At 46.8% G+C, this 18,035-nt stretch overlaps 1 protein-coding gene across 3 annotated transcripts in view; it reads right to left on the reverse strand.

Annotated features, from left to right (window-relative positions):
• LOC139048166 (uncharacterized) overlaps positions 1–17,726 on the reverse strand; it is a 52,907-nt gene extending 35,181 nt beyond the window's left edge. For all 3 annotated transcript variants that reach the window (XM_070522721.1, XM_070522720.1, XM_070522719.1), the window contains exon 1: positions 17,473–17,726. In XM_070522721.1, coding sequence (XP_070378822.1) covers positions 17,473–17,697 — 225 coding nt within the window. In that variant the 5' untranslated portion in view covers positions 17,698–17,726. The remainder of the gene's footprint in view (positions 1–17,472) is intronic.
• Positions 17,727–18,035: the final 309 nt, after the last annotated feature.

The following is an 18,035-nucleotide window of genomic DNA, read 5'->3' on the forward strand; positions in this document are numbered from 1 at the left end:
TTTCTGTTATCGACGGCGATGCTCTGCTGATGTTCCCCTAGGGGACCTTCTTCATTACTACCTACTCTGACCTCCTGAGCGCCCGCGGGCCCCCTAAAAAAGCAACAGCGCGACCCCCAAGTCGCCAGCCCACTTCTCGTGCTAGCCTGTAATTGAAGTGGATCCCATCTCGTTTAAAACCACCGCAACTCCTCACTTCCCTGCTTACTTCGACAACATCGAAGCGCTTCTCTCGGCTCATTTTCCATATTTCCTCATTGGCAGGCATTACGGCTCTTACCCGTTCGCACGTGGTGTAGTGGGCTGAAACCTCTGTGCGTCCTTTGCTCTTCAACAATGAGCAGGTAGAACCCTCTCTGTATCCCTTCGCGATGTACAGGATGCTTCATTGGCCGCCTTCTTCATTTAAAATATTCACATCGAGATTTACAACTTCAAAACGCCCTATTTGCATATGGCAGTGCTAAGTGGGCAGTAGTAAAAAATACTGACTCACCATCACGGCTCTGCGAAAGAGGATGTTCCGCGAAGCTGTTGAAAACCACCACAACTGTTGAGGGGGGTATGTAATGCTTCATGGCTTTAGAGTAATGGTAGTATTAGGGATTTCGCGTATAGGTAGTAATCAGAGTAATGTCAAGTTAGCCAGCACGTCGCCCCTGGTCGAATTGTCGATTGTGTCTCCTATGCTGCTCCTAGTATTTACGCTGTTGCTCTGGAGTTTTCCACGCACCAATGCGTTACCTAGCCATAGATGTGCCGCAACAACAATGAAATCATTTGCTAGGTTGGTTCTTTTATTTAATGTGCAGAGCGAATGGTAAGAAAGCGTCCAAAGGGCTTCGCGGTAACCTTACATACAGGAGATAAAATGGGCTATAGTTCGTGATCTTGTGTTTCGCCGTGTTGTATGCGTAAGTGATGAAGGTCAGCCCGTCGTCCCAGCTCTTATGATTGGAGATGTACATGGAAAGCATGTTGGGCCAGCGTTCTATTCGTCCTTTCAACGGGGCCATTGGTCTGTGGATGATACGGTGTAAAATGACGGAACTGTGAAGTGCACAAACGAAGTAACTCTTCAATGGCATCAGCAGTGAACTGGCGACCACGGTCGCTGATGATAATACCTGGTGGGCCATGACGAAGGACCAAGGAAAGCAACCGGAAGACCGTCACACAAGCAGCGGTGGAAGAGGGTATGGCTGCAGTTTCTGCGTACCGTGTGAGATGGTCTACGCAGAAAATTATCCAATGGTTCTTGTTAGATAACGGGAATGGACCCAAAAGGTCAAGGTCTACTTGCTCGAATGGCGTTCTGGGTGGTGTGAATGGCCGAAGGGGACCCGGGGCTGGGGTGGTCAGTCGCTTGTGACGTTGGCACGTTTTACAACTAGCGATATAGCGCTTGGTTGTTTCGTACATGTTGGGCCAGTAAAAGTGCTCCTGCGTGTGGTGTAGCGATTGTACAAAACCGAAATGGCCGGATGTCGCATTGTCATGCATGGCGCGTAGAACGTGGAAGCGGAGACCCTCGGGGACAACAAGCAGAAAACGCGCTCCGTGCCCGGAGTAATTGGTTGTGTAGAGCAACTTATCACGGACAGTAAAGCGACCGCTGCCTTAAAAGGTACTGGTGGCAACAAAAAGCGGAATGAGGGTAACATAATTTCGTTGTTCTCGCTGAAGATTTGCCGCGTCAGGGAACGTAGAAGCGACAGCAGCGAGACAGTCGTGAAAATTCTCAGCATCGCAGTCGGTAGTCGCAAGAGGAATCCGAGAGAGGCAGTCTGAGTCAGCGTGACGACGGCCACTCTTGTACGATACCACAAAGTCGTATTCCTGCAGGCGCAGTGCCCAACGTGTGAGGCGACCAGAGGGATCACGCAAACCCACCAGCGAGAATTAAAAATGATGTTCCGTGAGAATCTTGAATGGTCTACCGTAAATATAACACCGGAACTTCTGTACGGCGAAAACAGCAGCCAGGCATTCCTGTTCCGTAACCGTATAATTGCGTTCAGATTTGCTCAGACAGCGGCTGGCATATGCGACATGTTCTGTGCCACTCTGGCGTTGACCGCTCCTATCCCGATTCCACTAGCATCAGTGTGAACTTCAGTCGGGCAAGATGGATCGAAGTGACGCAAGAGCGGTGCTGACGTTAGTATAAACTTTAGTTGGGAGAATGATGCGTCACGCTCTGGTGTCCAATTGAAGGTCGTATTTTGTCACAAAATACATGTCAACGGGTAAACGATGTCAGCAAACCGGGCTACAAAACGACGAAAATACGAACATAGGTCAATAAATGAGCGAAGTCCTCGTGCTTACAGCGGTGGCTTGTAGGAGCTCACCGCTTCAATCTTACGAGGATCGGGTCTGACGCCATCCTTGTCGACTAGGTGTCCCAGGACCAGTGTTTGACGTTCGCCAAACCGACATTTTTTTTTTAAGTTTAGAACCAGTCCAGCTTGTAACTTGTTTCTCGATGTAGTCGAGAAACAAGGCTGAGGCGTTCGTTATGTTCTTCCAACGTGCGGCCAAAGATTACATCATCATCGAGGTAACACATGCATATCTCCCACTTTAGACCACGTAGTGTAGTACTGTGTCCATGAATCTTTCGAAGGTGGCAGGAGCATTTCAAAGGCCAAAAGGCATAACATTAAATTCGAATAGGCCATCTGGAGTCACGAAAACGGTCTTTTCCTTGTCGGCAGGGTCTATCTATCTATCTTTATTTATTTATTTATGTATTTGTTTATTTATTTATTGTCATGCTCTCAAGGCCCGGGGGCATTACAGAGAGGAGTGGTAATTATTACGAATAAATTCGTTGCCAATATTATTGAAGTTTTTGGCGTCAGAAATGGCAATGATGGAGGCAGGGAGGTGGTTCCAGTCATTCGTCGTTCTTGGTAAAAAGGAATCAAAATAAACGTTGGTCCGACTAGTTCGAACTTCAACCTTAATACGATGATTAGATTAGTTCATCTTTAAGTGTTTCGTTAGCGTAAGAAATCTTATGAAAAAGACATAGGCGAAAGTATTTACGACGTAACTCTAGGTAAGGCAAGCCAAGGGTTAGTTTCATTGACGAGACACTTGCATGACGAGAATAATTCGAAAGAATAAAACTAGCAGCTCGGTTTTGAATGGGTTCAATTATATTTTTTGCTTTAGAGTAGAAGGGTCGAAAATAGAGCATGCATATTCAAGATTAGGCCTCACTAAGGATTTGTATAGAAGTAACTTGACGTCTGCAGTTGCCGACGAAAAATTATGCCACAAAAACCCAAGCATGCGATTAGCGTTACCGTAAATGAAATTAATATGAATGTTCCATGTAAGATTGTGTCTTATGTAGATACCAAGATATTTGTATGATGAAACATTTTCTACAAGTAAGTTGTTAATATTGTACGTAAGAAGGGTTGTATTTCTGATAGCACGGGGCACATGCATCGCCTTACATTTATTAGAATAGAGTTTCATGTTTGATCTAGAACACCATTATGTTACTATGCCAATGTCTGATTGAAGAGTATCGCAGTCATCAAGGTTAGAAATGACACGATAGAGAACACAGTCATCAGGGAATAATCTAATTAATGATTTAATTTGGTCTGGGAGATCATTAATATAAATTAAAAATAGCAATGGTCCTAGAACTGACCCTTGTGGTACACCGAAGGTTACTCGGCCAGTGGAAGAGAAACATTCGTTAGCATAAACAAACCGTGAACGGTTAGACAAAAAACACTTAATCCAAGCAAACACGTTAGGATCAATGTTTAGTCCATAGGTATTTGCCCAAACCCCGATCGCAAATCAAGTATTGAGAAGAAGCAGCATGTAAGCAGTCAATGACGTCATCGATTTGCTGTAGCGGATAGACATCCTTCTTCGTCACTGCGTTTAGACGTCTGTAATCCAAGCAGAATCTCCAGGAGCCATCTTTTTTTTTCGGAGCAGGATTACTGGGGCTGCCCATGGACTAGACGACTCTTGAATGACACCATTGTTCCTCATCTCCTTGACTTGCTCTGCAATAACTTTGCGCTCGGACGATGACACTCGGTAGAGCTTCCGGCGGATGGGGTGTGCGGAGCCGGTATCTATTTTGTGACGAGCACGGGACGACGGTAAATGAAGGGGTGCATCTCCATGCGTGAAGTCGAATGCAGCCTCATGTCTGGCAAGGACCTGTACCAGTGCTTGCCGTTCCGATGTGCCGAGAGCCTTGCTGATCATGCCGAGCATTAGCTCTTCAGAATGGCGATTATCGCAAGGAGAGCAAGCTGTAGAAACGTCCGTAGTTAGTGCCGCTATTGAGCTACATGCGGCTTTATCGAAGAGAGCGATTTTCATACCGCGAGGAAGGACAACCGGCATGGCGGAACAGTTCAGCGCCCACAATGTGGCGATTCCTTTCATCGTGCACACGACAGAGCAGGGCACAAGTACATATTTTAACCACAGTTTGTGCGGAGAGATCTAACTACAAGGTCAACACAATTAGCGTCAATAGTAGTTGCAGAAACAGGGAGGGGCGTCAGGCACCACGATGGTGCAATCACTTCATCAAGAACACTGAGTGTGCCTGTGTCCCTCTCTTCGCCACGCGAGCTTTGTTCGGAATATGCTGATATAAATAACTTGTTCAAAGATATTTCGCTCCAACAACAGTCCACGGAGGCACCGTAATGTTCGAGAATATCGATAACAAGAATAACATGTGCGAACAGCGAGAATGAACAAGGAATTCCGACAAAAACACTTTCCCAGCGAACAAAACTCTCACAGCACAAATACCAAGGGGATGAAGCCACTCGCCACCTACTCCACGAAACGTAATACCGTAGTTCCAAAGAAACATGTTGTGGCCTAGACGGTTTTTGATTTTTGAAAAGCGAGGTTCATCACAGACACAATCACCCCAGTATCAAATAACGCCATGGTCTGTATTCCGTCAATCGACCCATTCACTTTGTTTTTGAGCACCACAACAGGCAGAGGTATTTGTTGCAAAGACCATCTGGTGACCTCACCTCCTTTTTTCGCGGATGCTAGTTTCCCGGCGGCGGTGAGGAAGAACGGTGCCGACGGGATGGAAAGCGACGGGGACGGTTACTTGGTGGCGTCAAACTCCGCTCAGATGCTGGCGAATCGCTACGTCTGATCTCGTGTGAGAAGGAAGGTGTGTGAGATTGGAAGCAAATCGGTTGTCAGCAAGTCATATGAAGTACGGGTTCCGGATGGCGAGAACATCGGTGGTGTCCTTCATGATTGACGGCCTTGGCGACAATACCGAGCTATATGACCTGTGGAACCGCAGTTGTAGCACACGGGAGGATCAGGGTTCGCAGCATCTTCGTCGAAACGAATGCTAGGCTGCTGCGGGCGGCGAGAAATTTGTTGTCATTTGGATAGCGTGTCTCTGCTGTTCGCTGAAATCCGTTATATCGGTCATAAGTCACGTCGTGGTAGTTGGGTCGGTGCTGTTCTTGTCGCGGCGTGACAGAAGTCACAGGGCCTCGGGGGTATAAACGCGGCTGTTCTTCTTGTGGCCGAGCGTCATAAGTAGGGCCTCTGTCGTAGAGACGTGGCTGCTGTCGGGGCGCGAGTTCATAATCCTCAGTGCCCCTCACCACAGGAAACGGGAAGAAGGATGCCACGTTTGGTTCAAAATCTGGTGGTAGGCGGAAGCCACGAGTACCTGGATGTGTCACTTGCGCGTGCAGGCTGAGTTCTTCCCGAACTATATGTGGGATCGTTGATGCATGATCGAGGGGCTGGTTGCTATCTACGTTTGCAACTGTGGTCAAATTGGCTAGCCTGCCAAACTTCGGCATGATGCGCCTCGTCTTCAGTTGCTCGAAAGTGCAACAGTGCCGAATTAGGTCGGCGACTGAAGCCAGGGTGTCTGTTGCGATGAGGAAACTGTAAACCTCTTCGGCAATTCCTTTTAGGATGTACCCGACTTTGTCTTCCTCAGGCATTCGAGTGTTCACCATCCTACACAGTTTTATTACGTGGAACACGAGGAAACGTGTGAACGTTTCCTCGTGATTGTTGAACCACACCATCCGTTAGAAAGAACACGACGTTCGAAAGCTCAGAAGCACTGTTCCACTTGTTGGCGGCGCTCGCCCGGTGATAATGGATGAGCCATTCCTCAACCTCTTCGCCCAATCTTCCGGCAAAGGGACGCGCATCTCTAAGTTGTAGAACGGATCTGGTCGGCGGAGCAGTTGGAATGGGCCGTTGTTCGTCTGCATCGTGGAACATATTCAACTCCGGTGGATTCGGTGGGAGTCCAGCAAGGCGACGGCTCCGTCGAAGGACTTGTGGTTCAGCCTCCGTCTTCGGGTGTCGATACGCCGGCACCTTCCACCACAACTATTACGAATAGTTGTGAAGAAATGGTTTTATTTACAGGAGATGGACGATGATCGTAGCGTAATCGTAGCGCAGTCCGGCCTCTAAAGCTCCTCGTCTTCTTCGTTTTCTCTTCTTTCTTCTTGTACCTGCCTTTCGTATCCGTTACATCTGCCCGCAATAAATCAAACAATTGAAAAAAAAGACGCCGTTTAACATCAAGTAAACGAAGAACAAAAACAACACTCCGGACAATCAGAGATGCACATGGCTCATCCAACTCCTGGCAAAGAACTGCAAAACACGTGTATACCTATAAACTGCTTGCAAGAAGCGAGAATGACGACAGTTAAGTCACATAGTACAAATGAAACAACGTGTGCACATGACTACAGAATCATTATTTATTGTTTCTCTAAATGATTCCAAGTTATTAATTTCAACAATGTGGCTTGGAAGATCGTTCCGAGCTGATATTTCCAGCGGTAGTTCAGATTTGGTAAATGAATTTGTGTGGCCAAACACACGTGTGAAACTGTGTGCGTTATATTAGTGGCCAGATGTGCGAAATGGGCGGGAAAGGGGTGTAGTTGCGTGTTGACTTTGAGTGGTTTTGTGCAGTAAGCAAAGCAGTTATCGCCCTTCTAGATTCAAGAGATGAGAGTGATAGTGATTTATTAATAGCAGTAACGCTAGAATGCCTACTGTAATCTTTCGCGATGAAACGTGCGGCACGCTTTTGAATAGATTCGAGAGAATTTATTAAGTATTCCGGACGTGGCGACCAGATGGCGGAAGTGAATTCGAGCTGAAGACGGACAAAAGTTCTGTATGCTATTTCACGATAGCTGAAGGGGTTTCACGCAGGTTTCATTTTAGGTAATCAAGTGTGCTAGATGCTTTTGCTGTAACATGTTTTATATGTGCCTTCTTCCATGATAAGTTTGGGATAATATGGATACCGAGATATTTGTACAAGGGGTGACAGTGACAGCACTGTTATTAAGCGAGTAAGTGTAGAGAGAGTTTGTTTTTTTTCGGCTGATGGTCATTAATTTGAATTTTTTGTGTTTAGTGACATTTGCCATAGCGTGCTCCAGTTTGTAATTTATTCTAAATCTTCTTGAAGACCGAAGTGGTCGTCGGGTGTCTTAATTGGGAGATAAACTACGAAATCGTCAGCAAATAATTTGATTGCTGATGCTATGTTGGACGGCAAATCATTTATGCAGATGAGAAGCAAGAAGAGACCCAGCACGCTACCTTGAGGTACACCAGATGACACATCGGCTAAGGAACATGAATGAAGGTCAGTAAACGTAAAATATTTGTGGGATGTAAGGAAGTTCTTATCCATGATGTTGTAAGCCTGTCTGAATGTGATGATGATAGTTTGACTATCAATCTAGAGTGGGAAACGCGATCAAAGGCTTTGGCAAAGTCAATAAAGATATTATCAACCTGGAAACCATTGTCTACGTATGTGGATAGCTCGTTAGGGAATTCTGTTAGTTGAGCCTCACAGGAAAGTCCTCTCCTAAAACTGTGTTGGTTTGGATAGAAGAAATTCTTAGCTTCTAAGTGCTGCACAATATTAGATGCTATGACATGCTCTAGTAATTTAGATGGAATGCTTGTGGATGATATGGGTGGGTAAGATGGGAATGATTTTCCCGATTTGCCGGTCACGTGGTAGTTCCCCTGTGGATAAGGACTGCTCAAAAATGCGTGATAGCATGGGGGCTGTGGATGTACGCTATAAAATATTATTATTTTTAATATCAATGCCGGCTGAGGTAGAGACGTTTAATTTCTTAATTATAGATGATATGCCGGAGGCATCAATCTCTATTGGTGCCATATACCTGTAGTTTACGTCTGCGATTGCGGAAATTATAGAGTAATACTTACGTGTAAACATCGAGATAAAGAAAGTTAGAGCAACTGAGGATTCTTCTGAAATAGGTGCTCCGGTATTGTCTTCGAGTGAAATTCGGCCCCAGTCTTTTCGAGTGGAAATCACGGCCCAGAATTTCTTAGGGTTATTTTGTATCATGGATTGGAGGTCAGAACCCAGAAATGAGACAAAGGCAGCATTCGCTGTTGAACTGGAAAGGTTGACCTGCGAAACTAGGCAACTCCCGGATCAAACAGCGCGAGACCGCTCTGTAGCTGGCCTGACTCAAGCCGAGCTCCTAAAGTCAGCCTGCTTTTCTTGCAGCAGCTGCAAACATCAGCGTGCGATTTTGCCCAAAGCATAGAACTAGACCACACAGAGAAAAATAGAAGCCGGTTGAAAAGTAACGAGCAGGGCGAGTGAATACTCTCGGATGAGGCAAAACATCCCGGGGGCCCGTACATGGAGCACGAGGAAAAACTGGCGGAAGTAGCGGAGGCGAAGCTTGTGCGCGTTCCGGATCTCTGAGCCAACCTGCCCGTTCCAGTAGCACCGCGTTGCAAGCGGATGGGCCACTTGATCTGCCATGCACCATGCCGGAGCGTGAGAGCAATGGATGGGAGTGCAGACACGGTGATGAAGGAGGAGGAGTGCCTTGTACTGCTTAGTGCATTGTCACGTGGTAGTGACGGTAAAGAACGTAGTGGCAATACTGTGAAAGACTAAGCTAACTTTTTATTCGGTGAACCTGTGCCCACAAAAACAGGCTACACCTAAAGCACAACGATTGCGGCTAACGCTGTCGGCGATCATCGAAAAAATCTGATCAGCGGGTCAAGCCCGTCGGCTTTTATACATCAGTCATCGATGGTTCCAGAGTAACCGCTGGGACCCACGTGTCTTCCATTAAGTTCTACACCATTCGCGTCGCGCGCAGAGATATTGCACATGGTTCGGTGACAACAGACAGCGCATAGAACCATCGATAAGTTTCGAGAATAATGAATGAATAGAAGTTATTGATAGGAAAGACAGAGACTTTCGATACACGTAAGCGTGTCCTGCGCTGTGTGATAACATTTGTTAGGCGGTGGATGGAACGCGGTCACCCGATGAAAAATTAAACAAGTACACGTGTCAGTATTTTTCTTCTGATAATAATCGCTGTAGCTACATTGCGAATGTTCATGTGGCCGGTTGAAACGTTACAATGCCAACTGATAGCCTGTTTCGTTGCTGATAAAAAATGCTGATGAAAAGCACAGGCGCCGACTACGGGAGGAGGTCCGGAGCCCGATCTCCCTCCAAAGTTTTTCTGGTGGGGAAGAGCCCTCCCCCCGGCGATGCGGTAGCATACCCCTTGCCACCTAATGCGTCATTACAAGTGTTCTGTCACCCACATAATTTGAGGTGTCTCTTGAGTTGTCTTTGCATTTTGACCTAACATTTTTATTGTGGCTAAATGCTTACTCCTTCATTGTTGGCGTGGACGTACACGGCTTTTTTATTTATACCAGAGTCCTTCCATGTTTTTGGAAAAAATGGAAGGACTCTGTTTATTCTTTCGTTTTATTTTCTACAAATCCGGACAGTACGTTAACCACCGCATCAAGCACCAGAGGCGGCTGTCTCATTCTATTTTTTTAAAAGAAATTTGGGTTTTTACGTGCCAAAACCACTTTCTGAATATGAGGCACGCCGTATTGGAGGACTCCGGAAATTTCGATATTCTGGGGTTCTTTAACGTGCACCTAAATATAAATACACGGGTGTTTTCGTCCCCCGTTGGAATGTGGCCGCCGTGACCGGGATTCGATCCCGCGACCTCGTGCTCAGCAGCCCAACACTATAGCCACTCATTCTTATTTTACTCACTTCAACAGTGTTTTGAGAGCGCAGCCCTTAGGCGCCCGTTCCTGCGGCAAGCACCGGCGTGGTGCTTGGTGTAACCGAGCCAACGAGCACAACAGCAAAAAGATGAAGGAGCGAACGCGGAGTGGCAGACGAAAAAAAAAGAAAAGGCGTGAGCCCCCGAACGGCGGGGCGGTTGCTTATGCTTAAGAGGAAGCTTTAGCTCGGGTGCTCTTATCTAAATACATGTAAAAGGAGAATTCGTTTTTCTCGGCAACCAGTGCATGAAATTTGACGACGTTTGTTGCATTTAAAAGAAAAACATAACATCTCGTGACTGTTAGTTTTGAATCTTTGAGTTAGGTTGTCAATTTTCTACTAAAAATTGGCAAAAATAAAAAATTTTCAAGAAACGACACTGTCAAGTTTACAAATCTGTAACTCAACAACAAAAAGTGATAATACAATTCTGTGAATTGAGTCTAATACTACATATAAAGCGGACAAAATTGATATGTGACACATGAATATAAAAAAAATTGTAACATGGAAATACAGCTTTTGCAGAACGCTTGTAACCAACCTAACAACTTCACGTAAGATGTAGAATGGCACATTTAATTATTCCACTTTCAATGATCAAATGGATGCCCCTTACAGAACCGCGATATCTGTTCTTGATGCAGACCTATGAATTTGTAAACTACGTGTTTCTATTTTCTCCATACGGTCGAATATTTGAAAATCGTTTTAAGAAAATTCCGAACCTAAACCGAAATTTTGCTTCCAACAGTCACTAGAATTTAACTTTCTCTCTCAAATGCAACAAATTTCATTCAAATTGGTTCAGGGGTCATCTCAGAAAGACGTTTTTGCGTTTTACATGTATTTGAATAAGCCGCGTTGGAGTTGGACCTGAGTTAAAGCTTCCTCTTAAATATTCACGGTGCAAATATTCTTATATTTTTAAAGAGATGAAGGTAGTCGGCTGAGAGATAGTTTAATCAATTGGTAGCCTATGCTTAGAAAATGAATATGTTATATGTTGACCTCGCTTCAAATTGCCTTGCGTGCTTTTTGACCCTGAAAAAAACCTGCACACTTCAGTGACCCCTTCGGCACAGTCTTTTATCAAAGGCGTGCGAAAGGCATGTGAACAATATGTCTTAGTATTGCTTCTCTTTCCAGTAAGCAATACTAAGGACTCATGGAAAAAAAAAACTCTTGTAATAATCTACAATATTCGTTATTAGGGATGCAAACATAGCCACCTGCATGCAGTGGTCATAATTATAGATAGATAAATTGATTGAATAACTTATTTTTCAGTCCAGCAGAACACGTATTGTGAAACACGTAACACGTATCACAAAACACAGAACACGTAAACACAGAACACGTATGTGTGAAAATGTTGCGCTATCCACGGAAGCAGGGCACGCATCATCAGGGTGAATCTCCGGATATATCGCATGTGACGTGAACAGATTGTGACAAGTCTCTGTCTGCAACACAAAGTGACGCATCACATCACCACCACCGGTCCACCTGCCACCGCGCGGCCACGGAGGCTCGCTGGACGGAGGTTGGAAATCGCCGTCGTGAGTTTGAACTCGTGCTTTATCGCGGCGTTATTCGTTCTTCCTCCAGGAGTCGGTCTTTACCTCTCCATCTGGTTCCAATGCAGGACAGTGGCGGCCTTGTGGTGATTACCGAGTTTCGAAAGCCGTCACTATTCCGGATCTAATGTCCCCTTCCCCACACACATAACTTTGTCACCCGTCTCGCAGCAATCAAAATATGCAGGAGGATCGATTTCATGAGCGCATGCCATCCTGTGCGCATGTTCTTTAACCGCTTACCGACCTGCTGCGTTACAACTAAAAAAAAAAAATATTCCTACCTTGCACTGGTCTTCGGAGCGCGAATACTCCTCCCAGGAAAGCGAAACGCAGTTGGCGACTGCCGTGTTGCTGATTGCCCGACGCGCCCAGTCACCTTATGGTAGACGCGTCGAACACACCGGTCGGTGCAGTACTACAGCAGCACGATGGCATAGGCTGGAGGACGCTGAGTTTCTTCTCAAAGCTCCTCAAACCTACAGAAGCTCGCTACAGCACCTTTGGGAGCTGGAGGTTGGCTAACTATTGCGCTTTCAAGCATTACCGATTTTTTCTTAAAGGCTGTAGCTTTTACATTCTGTCCGACCGCAACCCATTAACCGTCATTTCCAAGAGCAACAGTTCCTCGTACTCAGAATGTGAGCTTCGGCAACTCTCGTTTATCTCCGAATTTTCTACGAACATCCACCATATCCGTGAGACAGAAAATGAGGCAGTTGACGCACTGTCGCGCATCGGCGCTAGCCTGCTGGCCCTGTGCATTTGCGAGCTTTAGCCTCCACCCAGCTAAACGACCCCGAGCTGCGCCAGTTTCCGAAAAAGGGCTCGTCGCTCTAGCTTGCGGAGGTACCGCTTCCCTAAACAACAACATGGGTCACGTGCGACATATCGCAGGCAGCTCCTCGTCCGTCCGTGTCCCATGAGTTTCGGCGGCCAATATTCTACTCACTGCACGGGCTAAGCCATCCCGGAATCAGAGTGACACAGAGGCTTATCACAGCCCGCTTCGTCTGACCAGGGAACAACAAAGATGCTGGGCAAGAAGCTGCCAAGCCTGTCAATCCATGAAAGTGACCTGGCACACGCGCTCAGCGGTGCCTCCTGAGAGCCGTTTTGATCACGTGGATTTAGACTTGGTGGTTCCGCCCTGCCATGGTTTCAGCTACCTTCTCAAGTGTGTCGACCGGTACTCAAGGTAAGGCGACGCCTCTACAACGCCGCCAAAACAGTGGTGGAAGCATTTGCTGCTACGTGGGTGCCGCGGCACGGCTGTCCTTCGCGCATAACTGCTGACCGAAACCGACAATTGCAAAGCGTGCTTTTTTTCTGCCCTGGCGAAGCTGCTCGGCACGCGCCGTCAAGTACCACCGCTTACCACCCACAGAGCAATGGCATGATCAAGCGTCTCCACCGACAACTGAAGGCGTCATTGACAGCCACTGTCAGACAGCACGGGATGGAAAGGCTACCGCTGTACTACTGGGGCTGCGAACAACAGTCAAGGATGCCTTGCAGTCAGCACAGCCGAGATCCTCTATGGGTCACCATTCCGCGTTCGATGCCAGTTTCATTGACGTGACTGACAGACGGCCGTGTCACTGGCCTTGTGCACAGCACTCCTATATGCTCAATTCGACACCCTCACCACTAACACACCTTTGCTCGTTTCTGCTCCCGCCCGCCTCACACCATCTCCCCTTTAGAAGAACCCCACCTGTATATACTGTGGCAAGCAAAACGTATGTCGCCTCGAAGAAGACAAGCCCACTTGTCGAAAATGTGGCTCCTGCTTTCATCTTGTTCTCGTTTTGCTCACTGTGTTGATTACTAGTACTTCGCAAAAACAATTGTCATGTAAACGAGGCTTGACTAAGCACAACGCACACCAGGACACTATCGAAAGAAATACAGACGCAAAACAGTGTTGCGCGTGTTTTTCTGTCATGGAGCATTGTGTGCCCTGTTCTTATTCAGGCATGAATAACAAACCATGCTTTCACAATTGTAATCGAGACCCTTTTTTTTTGTGCAATTTCAGCCTCCAAGACGCTTCTCATACTTGTTCAATCCTTTTAAGTCTAATATTTCAGGACGTGTACGTCAACATTGAGAGGGCCGCCACTGTGTGTAACAACAAGAGTCAGAATTTTCACAGGGTATGTTACTGAAAACTTCATCAGGAACCATGCTTTGTTCATTTATTGGAATAACTCTTGTTTCATCGTTTTTGGTACCATGTTTGTCATAGCCTCATCGTTTCTGTTTTGAGGAAGACCGAGAAAGGAGAGATTACTAGCCGGGAAGCTGCCCACGCCGAGCCATAAGAAGCTCAACAGTTGCTACAATGACAACCGGTCCTCTTCAGCTTCGAGCCTCACCATGAAATGTTGGGAAGTTTACCAGATGAAGAGGTGCGAGTCCTATACAGGAAATCAGCAGTCTGCAGTTTTGTATTCCACCAAACAGGAATGCTGAAATGTGACATACAAGCTTACTTGCTTTTAAGGCTATTTTACTACAAACTGGGAAGTACCACATTGTGTCTCCACTTGTTTGTTTTCTACTCATTACAACCATGATGACAGGAACAGAAATAAGGTAGCAAGCTCTTACTTGCTAATGCGCAAGTTCTGTCTCCCACTATTGTATAATAATGACCATAGTAATTATTGAGGCATTCGCCCCCCCCCTTATGTAGTACAATGAAAGGGGTCCTTAAGGGATAATAAATAATGATGTTCATGATTGGCAGATCACCTTGATGGGAAATACGACCAAGTATCACATCTCCCTGACAACGGTAATTGTTTACGTGAACATGCAAAGAAATATAAAATGATCAGAATTGTTCGCTGCCGGGTTAGTTCTTTCATTGCAACTGGTATGTAAACGCTCAAAAAATAAGGAAAGGACGACGATAGTGACTGAGTGAAAAGGACGCTGACTTCCAACAGTTTCTGCTGCTGACGACGCTAGGCATATGTACACATACGAAGCGCCAGCAGGAAAGGCAAAGAAAAGCAATAAAGGAAAAATAAAGTGAGGAACAATCAGACGGAGTGGCACAAGGTAATATCAGGAATATGTCCCAAGGGTGCGGAATAAAGCAAGCCAATCTCCATGTAGATTACAGTGTTTGGGTAGTCTATCAGATTCCTCTCCCACGTGCCAAAGTCTACGCAGGCCAAACAGGAAGGCTCGTGAAGTTACGCGTCAGCATGAATTGTCCATTGGGGATAAAGTGAGTGGGCACCTTCCTACCCACTGCTTGGCGTGCCTGTGTTGGCCAATCCTGTAAGCGTTGCATATATGGCGCCGGTGCCGAGATAGTCGAGCAAGAGAGTTACGCGAGGCGTATCATATCAGAAAGAAGGGATTGTGTCAGCGACGCCTCAGTTTATCTGTACAACAATGAGATGTGGTTTGTTCATTAACGTAGTTACGTTGCGTTTGCTTGAACAGAAAGGAGTTTTGGTGATTACGCCTTTTTTTCGCGCACGCGCAGTGGTGCATTTCTGGGATGTACTTATCCGTGGTCTCTGTGGAATCAAGATCAGTTGCAAGTCTGTCCTCGTATGCTTTCTCTGTGGTCGTTTCTTCGCACAGGTATAAAACTGGTAATTACGCACAAGAAAAAGAAAGATGCCAGTTCACTTACATGATGAACAATACGGACATTAGACTAGCCAGGAGGAGGAGGAGGAAAGAACTTTATTGTGTGCCCTGCGAGTTGGTGGGGAGGGCCAAAGGCCCCGCCTCGGTGACGGCCAGGAGTTCTTGGGTCCTGGCGGCATCCTCGGCCAGCCAGTGAATTTATATATTTTGGAGAAACTATTGATTCCACGATTATCTATAAAGTGCATATCCAGTAGGTTTCCTCAGCGGCAATGAAAATTTATGGCTCCTAAAGCACCGCCTTAAAGACTTTAAAAGTGCCACCAAAATAACGGCAATCGAACACAGTAATTGGGCCACTCAATTGCCGAATGCACGGATGCCGGCCGGTCGCAAGTAGTGCGCTCTGCAGCTTCTGCTGGGGCCCAGGCGCGAGCAGCAGTCCGACCGTGTCGCCATAGCATTTATGCAGGTTAGCCGCTACACGATGCCACCCTAGCTGCCATGTTGGCGAACCAGCACAGCGAGTACGTGCGGTCACGTGCACTTTGTGTCAGCGCTCGAAAGGAAAAGCGCTTCAGCTTATTCATAAACTAGGGTTTGCGGGTTTTATGTCTAGAAGTTCGGAGGCGCGTCTTGTTAAAAGGCAGAAACTAGGGAGATATCGGGGTTTTTGTTGTGTGGCCGTCCAAAGTGCGGAATATTGCTGGTGTTTTCTGAAACCGTTAACATAAGCAATTATGCATTTTCGGAAATTTCATTTAAGTGCAGAGTAACGTAAGCGCTTCCTAGCGAATTAATGTCGTCTAGATATTTGCGACGTGCGCAAGCCGCGATGGTATGCGCCGTGTTCCTGCGACCACAAAAGGGCGACCAACGTTTCTTCACTTTAGGCCGGCAGGTGCTGAACGGAATACATATCACGGTTTCTGCTTGAATCCTAGTGAAAATGAAGCATATATCTCACTATACTATTTTCATAATAATTTTGTTATACGTCATGGCCCCTTGATCACACAAGGCAGGCAGTGCTCCTTGGACATGTAGCAGCTGCACACCGTTTGCGAAAGGGCGAAGCTTCATTGAGAAATCAGGTTTAATTCAATTGTCATGAAATTTTGTCGTAGTGCGAAAATCGTAAACTGCCGGGTTTTACCGGAGAACGAAAGAGTCGAAGGATCCTATTTCTTATACATACAAGTACAATAGGCAAACCTCAGTCACGGCTAGACATCCGAGTACAATAGGGAAACCTCAGTCACGGCCACACACTAAAAGCTCGCCCCAGATTACTCCTCTTACAGATGTTATGCTTTTGAACGTCGTTAGCAACTTGATTAAAATGAAATTGGACACTTGCATGCAATATAATAAGTCGCAACAGACAAGCGATAAACATAACAAAACAAGTTTAATGCTGCAGACAAGAAACACCTGATATCGTTTATCGTACTTTCCAAGAATGTAACGTCCTTCCGCCAAACGTGTTGCACTCAACCCCTTGCTAATCCTTTTTTCTAGGCTTCAGACGCACTTACAATGTCATGCGTCGGTTTTGATTTTTTTTTCGTGGCTTGAGGTTCTGAGCAATCTTCTATGTCTTTTGTTTTGAGAGGAAAGTTACACCGCGTCAACACCATTCGATGACCACCGTTTATGACGTAGCTCCTTGGAAATGGTTACTCTGTTTGCTCCCTCGAAGGGAAAGTACGCATTCTTGTCATAATATGCAGCCACTCCTGCCTCGACCTGCAAGAGCCATCCGGAACTAAATAAACAGATGAAATGATGCCCTGAGAAATGCGCCGTTACGGTTTGTGCGCAGCCCTTATGCTGTGCCGAAATACGCACGTGGGATTTCATCGCACTTGAGAAAAGGTTTTGACGCAATTGACGCAACTCACACAACTGCTACGCCCTTGGTGCGTGCTGTTCACTGACTTGGCCGTGTTACAAGCCAGCTAAAAGGCTTTCCGAAGGCTATCGCACCGGGTGCGAGGAATGGGCTCCACTGTAAACAAAGGACGGGAACAAGAGGCGCCGGTTAAAACGCGCTGCTGTCTGCAGCCAGCCCGATAGCGCAGAGTGAGGTGCAGCAGCACCCACCTTCTCGTCGCGGGTGTCGATAGAAGCGAGCTCGAGCCCGTGGCAGTCGTCCATCTCGCGGTTCTCCACCTTGACGCGCTGCAGCTCGGTGAGCGCGAACTTGAGCAGAGCGTCGGGCTCCTCGGGATCGACGGCGCGCAGACGCGGCGCGGCGAAGGTCGCCGCCGCGAAGGCCGCGAGCAGCAGCAGCACGCCGTCCATGGAGTCGGGGAGGCTGGCCGTCATCGACCCGCGCCCCTCGCCCAATGAGGAGCAGCGCCGACTCCATCCCGGGGATGAGAGCGCCGACGCACGGCTAGGCGACTTCGATGTCGAACGTGCGGGATTCCTGGCACTAAAACTGCGACATTATTGCTCGAATACGCTTTCAGAACTCATAAATGTACCTCCAAGACAAACCTAATAACTCCTTGGAATATGTGGGGAAGGTAATCTGGCGTCCTGTTTTTATGTCGTGAAAAATATTTTGCGAACTTGGCAGCCGTCCATACCCCACCTCTAACATTCTGCGCCACAAACGCTGACAGTTATCCACCAACTAGCCTGACATCGTAATTTCATGC

The sequence above is a fragment of the Dermacentor albipictus genome, chromosome 7 (genome assembly GCF_038994185.2).
Source record: "Dermacentor albipictus isolate Rhodes 1998 colony chromosome 7, USDA_Dalb.pri_finalv2, whole genome shotgun sequence".
Classification (NCBI taxonomy): Eukaryota; Metazoa; Arthropoda; class Arachnida; order Ixodida; family Ixodidae; genus Dermacentor; species Dermacentor albipictus.